The 9,748-nt window shown below is 39.1% G+C and overlaps 1 protein-coding gene across 1 annotated transcript; it reads left to right on the top strand.

The window, feature by feature from the left end:
- Positions 1–1,050: 1,050 nt before the first annotated feature.
- LOC144199518 (oxysterol-binding protein-related protein 10-like) lies at positions 1,051–9,545 on the top strand. Its single transcript, XM_077721195.1, has 3 exons — positions 1,051–1,173; positions 5,255–5,777; positions 9,355–9,545. Exons 2-3 carry the CDS (start codon positions 5,315–5,317, stop codon positions 9,543–9,545), a joined length of 654 nt encoding a protein of 217 aa, XP_077577321.1. The 5' UTR covers positions 1,051–1,173; positions 5,255–5,314.
- Positions 9,546–9,748: the final 203 nt, after the last annotated feature.

The raw sequence follows: 9,748 nt of genomic DNA, 5'->3' as shown, positions 1-9,748 counted from the left end.
CTATTACATAACATTGGAAAGCGGAAAAAACTTAGCATACACAACTCCCCTTTTTAAAAAAAAAAAAAATGAAAATAGAATATATATCACATCTCTTCTCAAATCATATCAATATCAAAATCTTTTATTGTCATATACAGCTGCGTATAACGAAATTGGTGGTGCTACTCCATTAAGTGCGTTTTCCCAGTAAAAGAACATAAAATAAGTAATGTAAAAATATAAAGAGTCACATCCTGTTAAGGAAAATTCTAGATAGATATTGCACATTGTTATTGCAAATCCCGAAGTTATTGCATAGAAGGGATTGTGTGTCGGTGGGCAAACTTTTCGGCCCGGCCACATTGACTTTAAAATTTTGACAGATGGGCCGGGCACAAGATATGATACGTATAAAAAAATGGCATCCGTTAACAGTATATTAGAAAGATAAACAGAAAAAAGGACTAAAGTATTAACATACTCATCACGCATAATTAAAGTAAAAAGTATAAAGTACAAAGTAAAGTAAAAAGGAATGTATTAAGAAATATTAAAATGTCATTTAAAAAAAGATAGAGGGTCTGTAAAACACGAAAAACAAATAAGGGTGGACAAAGCTACTGCCACTGACTTCCGCGTAACGGCCCCATCCCCTGCTATTTGCTCTACGGCGCTATCTCCTGCCAGTCGCTCTCAAGTGCCCTCTCCTGCTAGTTGCTCTCAAGTGTCGTTTCCTGCAAGTCACTCTTAAATGCCCACTCCTTCTCTCAAGAAAAAATAAGATCGTTTTCAGTGCAGTATTGAGTCAGAAACTGCTAACTTAGGAACTCTGTCACTGTTAGCATTTGATTTGTCACAGTTTGTGAGAAATAATCTCAAAAGACTAATTGCAATGCTTACATTACATAGAATTTAACAAAATCAAACAGATTTGCTAGCAATTCAATTACTTTCATTGAACAATTTTCCGGAATATTTTTTTCTTACTCCGCCTGTGTGCAATTTCTATCTCAAAGTGACTTTTTTTCTGGAATTTTTTTCACACATTACTACATCATTCTGTGATAAATAAACAATAGTAGTAACAGCAGTTTTTATTTGTTTCTTTCAGCATTAAATTCAGAGGAACAGGATTTATGGCAGACACGGCTACATCTATGTACACAGTGCCACTCTGATTATCAAGCTAAGGTACAAACACACGTGCACGAACATTGGCTGCAGAGATGTTACATTTACTGCTTCTGAAACAATTATTTGAGTAACTGAGATAAATGTACTTCAATGAGTAGTTTTAACAAGCTATTTATCCTACTTATACTTGAGCAGACTGGTGAAAAAAGAAACGCTACTCCTTTTTTCCTCTTTAATCTCCCTGCTCGATTTTACTTTATTTTGGGAGTGGTGCTCACAATAGCTGTACCAATTTCCTCATTGAGATGTTGCAGCAATGATCATGACTCTAGTGTATTACACCAATCAGACGTAACGATAAAGTCGCATGACCACACTCAAGCCTGCTGTTGGAAGGCTGATGATCATACCAACCCATTCAATCATGTGACTTCTATAAACCATTGTGACAAATAAACTACTTCACATAAATAGAGGGCTACCGTCAATATTACTTGATATTACGGCATTAAGAATATCAATATATCACATCAAGCATGAATACACAATTTGAAATATACTCTATTATACCAAAACATTATTCTTCTTGTTACGATTGTGGCCAGAGGGCTTCGAAGCAGGCACATAGACAGCTTTGCGTGTGGCGATTTATTTTTTATTTTCAGTGTTTTTTGGGTAGGGCCAGGCGAAGGTACAAGGGGAGGAGCGCAGTGGCGTTGTCTTGCGTGGCGTGGAGGTCGATAGCCGAGTGGCCCGAAGAGGGTTCCAAAACAAAGGTGCGAGATGTGTGGTCGAGGTCAGGCTCATGGTCCGTGGTTTGTGGTATGAGCGTGGTCAAGCTCCTGGAAACAAAACAAGAGGTAGGAGATCAGGCAAGGCAGACAAGGAGGTAACACGAGGAGCTACAGTGAAGTGATTAAGACGATCCAGCGCCGTGGTCTAGCTCTGAGTGGCTTAAATAGAGATTGTCATGAGCCGCACCTGCCACTGCTTAGCTCATCAGGTGCTGGACCTGTACTTGGACGACAGACGCAACCACCCACCATTTTGGCCCTGGGCCTATTTTCTAGACCAGGGGTGGCCAAGTCCGGTCCTCGGAAGCCCCTATCCAGTCTATTTTCCATATCTCCCTCCTCTACCAAACCTGAGTCAAATGATCAACTTCTCAACAAGCTGTCCTGAAGTACCTGTGAAACGGTCCAAATAATATATTAATAATTTTATTATAAAAATAATATATTTCTATTTTAAATTGATTTTTTAACACCTGTGTCAGATTTTGGATCTCATCTGCTCTGATATGTTGCTTGGGCGCATGCATATCTATTTTTAGGAAGCTTTCATGAGAATAGGATGAGGTTGTCTTTTGGATCCTCTCATACATATTGGTAATCTCTCGCTCACAAAATTATAATCATGAGACAGATCGAGTTTGTCATTGCATTGACAATGTCAGAGCAATAATATCTAAATAATATCAAAATTATCAATTAATTTGGGTATTATTGGCATGTGTACATGTTTTTCAATTTATGTGTTCCTGGGTGACGGAACAAAACGTCCTGTTCTCGTGTGTATATAGACAAACTTGCCTCGCCCGTGCCCATCGCACATTTTATAGTATTATTGTCATGTCCCAACACCTCTGTTAAAGTGGGTAGATCATAACTTCCACGTAAGCATCTAATACACTGAATTATATTATTTTGAACCCTTATAGAGCACTCATTTTACCCATCGGCTGCCATTGACGGCGGTAGACGTCCCGTTCATGTTGTACATAATGAAGTATTGAAGTTTGATTTTCCTGCCTACCTGAGAAGGGTACCGGTATTCAAGTTTACATGAAAGCACTTTGAAAAATATTCTGGTAAAGGTCACTGCATTTGCTATAAAAGGACATAGAAAATATAGCAGTAATTCTGATTATACACATTGAAAATTGATCTACAGTTGTTATTATTGCAGTCTATAATTTATTTCAATGCTCCTGAGGGAAATAAAAATGAACACTTTATATTAGTGTAGTTATTCCTGACTCGATTGCAGGGATCAAATGCCACTACTGTATTACAATAGCGAAAAGGGTGTTTTTAATACATGGAAAGTCTGGCCACTACTTATGTAATCTCTATATGTAATTATTATATTGTACTATTTTCATTAAATGAGTTCATGTCCCAATTGTGTAAGACACTGGCAGTTTTAATTTTATTCAAAGGTCACACGAAACAGTCCCTGTTGGTCTAGTCTCTGGTGGTACATTCATCTGACTTCAAATGTAAATGCCTGTTTAAATATGCTCAGTGATTGACTCCCTTCGATTTCAGTTTGTATACATTCTGTCAGCAAGGCTCTGGCACCCTGTAAAATGGATGGATGAATTGTAGTCAGAGGAAGCACTCGTTTACTCTCTCCACATCTTTAAGATACTGCATGTAATTTACAGGCGTACTTCTACTTACGAAATGAATTGGTTGCAGAAAATGTTTTTAACTAGGATTTTTCCTAAGTAGAACAGTACTTTATATGTAAATTATTTAATTTGTTCCACAGTCCTGAAAAGAACTACCAATAGAACCCTTTAACAATGATCAAAATCTCCCAATTGTATGAAAGATGTGAGAAACTGAGAACTGAAAGAAAATTTGAAGAGAAGTATGTATTAATGTATAAAAATTAATAAGAAGCATGCAAAAACATGTTCTGTTCTCCAGTAGAGTAAGGAGGAAGCTCACGTTAGCATACAAACACATGCACATAAACACACTTCTTAACTACTCCAAATGATGAATTCAAAACAATGTAGCATTAAATATAACTCCAAAGGGCCAAGTGTCTCCATCTCGTTGTTCAGTACAGATCGTCATGGAGTGTTTGCTTTTCATTTTCCTTCTCCTTCAATAACGAAGCGATGCTGGTCGTATTGCTTTGCAATATCAGTCAACCGCAACCCACTTTCTTATCTTCATTTTTTTTTTTTTGCTGAATAACAGGGTCCGCTTATTAATCTCATTGGCACCAATAATAAATTAAAAAAAAAAATACATATATACGAGCAGGTCGAGATGAGGAACATTTTGAGCAAATAATTATCTCTAGATACGAGAAAAATTTTGAGATGCACATAACGTATACCCAGTGGCGGTCTGTGCATTTCATTTCAACAAATCAATCCAACCCTCAAAAACTATTTTATGGCTATAAAACCTTAAATATAAACCTTCTCTCTCTCTCTCCCTCTCTCCCTCTCTCCCTCTCTACCTCTCTCTCTCTCTCTCTCTCTCCCCCTCTCTCCCTCTCTCCCTCTCTCCATCTCTCCCTCTCTCCCTCTCTCCCTCTCTCCCTCTCCCCCCCTCTTTCCCTCTCTCCATCTGCATGCATCTTTTTGTTACGAGAAAAGAAACTGGAGTACCCAGAGAAAACCCACGCAAGCCCAAAGAGTTGATGGAGAAAAGTTAGAGATATATTAAAAAATCTCAAAAAAATATATATTGTGATAGAATTAACAGATTTGTTTTTGTCACTGTTTAAACAATACATACCAAGGGTGGGAAAACCGGGCCACAATGGTGCAGGTTATTGTTCCAACCGATCCAGCACAGACACTTTGACCAATGAGATTCCTAAAGAAAACAAGAAGCACCTGATTACAATCCAATGTTTTCAATTGTAGGAGACCAGATTGGTGAAAAGGGTTGGAACGAAAACCTGCACCTACTGCAGCACTTTGTGGAATAATTTGCCCACCCCTGGTATAGACTCAAACTAATTTTTGATAGTTGAATGCATCAGCAAAAGATTTAAATTTAACAATGAGTACTCAGAAGACTTCTCGACTTCTCATTCGAAATCACTTGATTAGTACATCTTGAAAATGTATTTTAACTCTTATAATGCGACAAGCTTTGAGTCCATATGGCGGACTTGGTGTTTCACTTCGGCCGTGAGATGGGCGGGCATGGAGTGGAAGATCCGCAGGAATAGTGACGAGTGGAAAAAGTCATCATGTACAGATCACTAAGTCTATATTGTTATCATGTGTTAGAAGCAGATGAGTGGAATAAGCGATAAGCGAGGGAACACTGTAGCTTTATTACTCCTATGAGAAAAATGTTTTTTTTCTTTCTCCTTACAGGTTGTCCTCCCTACATTCCTCCTAGAGAAGCGTTCTCCACTAGAGATCTATGCAAACTTCATGGCTCACCCTGACATCTTCTTCTCTATTGCCACCGGATCTACATCAGAAAAGCGTATCGTCTGCTTTGTTGAGTACTATCTTACTGTCTTCCATGAGGGGCGAAAGGGCGAAGTGGCCAAAAAGCCCTATATCCCCATTTTGGGGGAGATCTTCCACCGTTCTTGGTGTCTGCCCTGGGACTGTGTTCGAGCCCGCAGATTCATGAGCTGCACAAGTCCAAAATCAGCGGCCAAGTTCCCATCTGCAAAGTCAAACTCTTCCCAGAGGAAAGTAGATGGTTTAAGTGGGTTAAAATTGGACTGTTACCAAGTTCGATTTGTGGCAGAACAAGTGTCTCACCACCCGCCTGTATCAGGCTTCTACTATGAATGCAAGGAGAAAAGGATGTTTGTTAAAACTCATGTCTGGACCAAGAGCAAATTCATGGGCATGTCGGTTGGCGTTTCAATGGTTGGTGAAGGTATGTTGCGAATACATTATTTTAAACGAAAAAGCCTTTTTCAAGCAATACAAAAAGTTAATAAAATGCAATATCTCATATGGAATTATTGGAGATTGAAAAAGCAAAGAGGCACGATGACAGAATGGTTAGAACATCCGCTTCACAGTTCTGAGATCGAGGGTGATATCCCCGGTAGGTTCCAACCTTTCTGTTTGGAGTTTGCATGTTTTCCCCATGCTGCATGGGTTTACTCCCGGTACTCGGGTTCCTCCCTCATCCCAAAACATGCGCGGTAGCCTGCTTTATTGCAATTGTTCTCAGGTAAGAGTGTGAGCGTGATTGATTGTTTATCTTGTTGTACGCTGCGATACGCTGGCAACCAAATCAGGGTGTATTCCGCCTACGCTGCGATTGAATGGCAACCAAATCAGGGTGTACCCCGCCTACTGCTTAGTTGGCTGGGATAGTAGGCATCAGCACCCCACGACCTTTGTGAGAATAAGCAATACAGACAATGTATGAATAAATGAATGAAAAACCAAGAGATGAAAAATTGTGAAACATTTAAACAGTGTTTATCAGTTCTCCTATCGAAGATCTCAGAGTTGCACAACCAGGCGTGCATGAATTGAATGTGTGAAATCAAGAGAATGCACTTGTTTAAAATAATAAGAAAAGATTGGCAAGCTAATTGAAGAGCTGAAGGTGTTGAACAATACATAAATAGAAGAATGCTTCACTTATTAAGTATGAGTGTGAAATTGTGTGTTTTTTCAGGGAAACAGATGTGGATAACTTTGACCTGGACGCGAGACAGCTGGTTTTTATATAAGCGTTAGGGAGGGAGGGGGGAGAAAAGCATGCTGGGAACCTAGCAGGGACTTCAGGCAGATATAACAGTTAGAAAACTCAGCTCACAATTACTATCATTGAGGTCAAGCTTAACTAACATACTTGCCCTTTTGTCCAAAAAATAAGAAAAATCTTAATACTGCAGAAATTTTCTGCCAAGAGCCGTATGTGAGGAGCGTTTGTTGCTTATTAAGGATTGAGTGCTCTGGCACCCCACTGTGTGGTGAAAAATGAGTAATTCTTGTTTATATATTGTATCTTTGTTGATCTGTTTGTGTCAGTGAAGTACAGTATACAAGTAGTTTGAACTTATTTTTTCTTTCTTTAGATGCTACAGTGTACCATAAACCATTTTTTTCTCTTGTGCCATTTAAATGAACAAAATAACAATATATTTGCCCCTTCAATCTAATAACAGTTCAGTCATACAGCAAAGACTGAAATCAAACATTTTCCCTAACTGGTAATGAATCTGCCCCATCTCTGTGGAGATATTTTGGACCACTCTTCCTTGGAAAAACACTCCATGGTTATCATGCATGAACTTCCTTTTAAGGTCACACCATAGCTTTTAATCAAATGGTTTTTCGCTAAAATGGTGGCAATAAAACAAGATACATCAAGCTCGTTTTGAGATCCTTACATTTGATTACTGTACTGCCAAGTACCCATTTAATTTTTGTTATGTGATAGAAATAGGTTGTAGACTACGCACGCTGTATATTCATGTGACTATTGCTTTTGTTAATGTGAATCCTTACGAATGCTCCGACATCTGATTTTTTAGGTTACAAAAAACCACCGGTGGTCCGTGCATTTTCTAGCGACGCCTTCAATCCAACGACACATAAAAAATAATCAATAATGACCTCATAAAATTAAAATATTCTTTACAAATATAGCCATATTTTACTCACCAAAAATCCTTTTTAACTGTACACAATATCCATCCTCCTTTCTGTCTTCCTTATTTTCTATCGCCATCGAAGCTAATGCTGAAAGTCGAGCCTGTTCTGTTGTATCTCTGGCATAGTCCGTCTTGAAAATGGCTTTAAATCAACACAACAATATATTTGCTTGTGTAGCTCGCTCCAAATACAGCTTGGTAGCTCTCGTAGTTAGCGTACTGAAAGTGGCGGACACACCCTTATCCTCGCCTTAACAGGCTTGCTTTGCTAGGAGTTGACCGCCCTTTCTTAATGATGTCCATTTTTTTTCCGGAAAACAGCTCTGTTAGCAAATCTGCAACTAAATCCATTTGTTTTCCTCCGTCGGCCATTGTGGGTGGAGTTTCGATCTCTGGCTGGCTCACTCTGGCTTTGGCCCGCCTACTCGATGTCTAGCCAATCATAGTTGGTGAAAGCGATGACGTATCCCTATACCTGCGAAATGGCCTTGGTGTCACCAAATCAAATTCTGATTGGTTAAAGCAACAGTCTTATTGACGCTTGTTTAATGCAGCAGAGCCCACCGACCTGATTGTGAAGGCCTTGATGCAGATATCTGACCCTGGCAACTAATAATGGCTGAAATATGATTGGTTAAATGCTTCAATATGAAAACACACATCTGGAAGCTGTGCAACCAGGAGGAAAAGCAATGAAAGGTAGCTAACAGACAATTTGGAATTATTTAATAAGTACTAACAGACAAAATATGATATATGATTCAGATATTTCTTAGGCCAGCATAGAGAGCCTGGAAGGCCCTGACGGCCCGCCACTGCAAAAAAACTTAACGCGTAAATTAGTGTTCCAAGATACAATAATCTGGCCAAGTTACAAAACATCAAAAGGGGCATTGCATATAGTAAATAAATCAAAGAAATGCTGCAACACTTGTGATAAACATCAATATCTGCAAGCTAGCACGAAAAGAATACTCACGAATTACTCTACATTTCAGCAACACCCACACTAAATGGCCCACTTCACAATTCTATACAGTCATGGTACCGAGACGGACAACAATTCACGCTCACACTAATACGTACAAACAAGCATGTTTTTGGGATGGGTGAGGAAACTAGAGTACCTGGAGAAAACCCACCCGAGGCCAGGGAGAAAATGCAAACTCCACACAGTTAGAACACACCTGGGATTGAACCATCATCCATAGAACTGTAAGGGCAAAACGCTAACCACTCGGCTACTGTAATATTGTCATAAACTTGTTTTTGGCGGTTCATAAAAAAGTTTACTGTATGAAGTGGAAAATACTTTCGTTGTTTGGTTTCTTTACCACCCTTCTGACAGTATAAAGGTAATTGTAAATTATTTATCTGCGTTCCTTTGAATGACAGCTATTGCCAATAGTTCACCTGTGCCTGGGATATTCTGTAATAAAAGCTTCGACTGTTCATCGTCTCCAGCCTGCATTTGAATAACCAAGATCTTCACTATCCACAATTAATCGAACCCGCAAAGAAAGAGCTCTCTTCATTCAACAATGGCCATAGTACATTTTCTTTGTGGTACAAGTGTATCTACTTGTCATACAGGTACACACAAGTACACACATTTAGTTCTAGCACTTCTGGAATCAAAACAATAACAAGTAAAATGGGTTAAGTGGCAACTTTTAAAATGGGAAAATCTCTGCTTAATGATTTAGAACTGTGTTCTTAGTATTTCCAAAAAAATAACCATCTCAATAGAAATACTATTGGGGCCATTTAATGGATAATTGGATTTCAAAGACAAACACACCTAAGTCAATGTACACATATATCTTCCCTTTTGAGGTGTGCTGCATTTGTCAGAACACAATAAAGACTATGTGTTCACTCTGCCTTGCGCCGATGCCCACTCCATTGTGGCTGTGCCTTGGGTGGAGCTGGGGGGAAATGTCACCATCAGTTGCGCCAAAACTGGGTACTCAGCTACTGTAACGTTCCACACCAAACCTTTCTACGGAGGGAAAGTGCACAGGTAGGTGGTACACAGGTACACACCCTATGCTCTGCTACATTAGAGTGTCTGTCACTAGTATTCCTTTTATAGTAAGTGAGCCTGTAATGTGAGGTTTTGGTTAAATAACAAAAGACATTAGCATTGCAAGCAAAACAGTCCTGCCTATTTTAATAATGAATTTTACAGCATCATATTGCCAAACTCGGTGTCTAAGATTCGTCAATT

Source organism: Stigmatopora nigra, chromosome 7 (genome assembly GCF_051989575.1).
Source record: "Stigmatopora nigra isolate UIUO_SnigA chromosome 7, RoL_Snig_1.1, whole genome shotgun sequence".
NCBI classification, from domain to species: domain Eukaryota; kingdom Metazoa; phylum Chordata; class Actinopteri; order Syngnathiformes; family Syngnathidae; genus Stigmatopora; species Stigmatopora nigra.
Note: the sequence above shows the minus strand (reverse complement) of the source record. Positions and strands in the feature narration are given on the sequence as shown.

Excerpts from the sequence above, each read along its gene's own strand:
- LOC144199518 (XM_077721195.1), top strand. The coding sequence starts at position 5,315 with ATGGCTCACCCTGACATCTTCTTCTCTATTGCCACCGGATCTACATCA. Across the intron at positions 5,778-9,354 it reads CGTTTCAATGGTTGGTGAAG|GTGTGCTGCATTTGTCAGAA; the intron begins GTATGTTGCGAA and ends TTCCCTTTTGAG.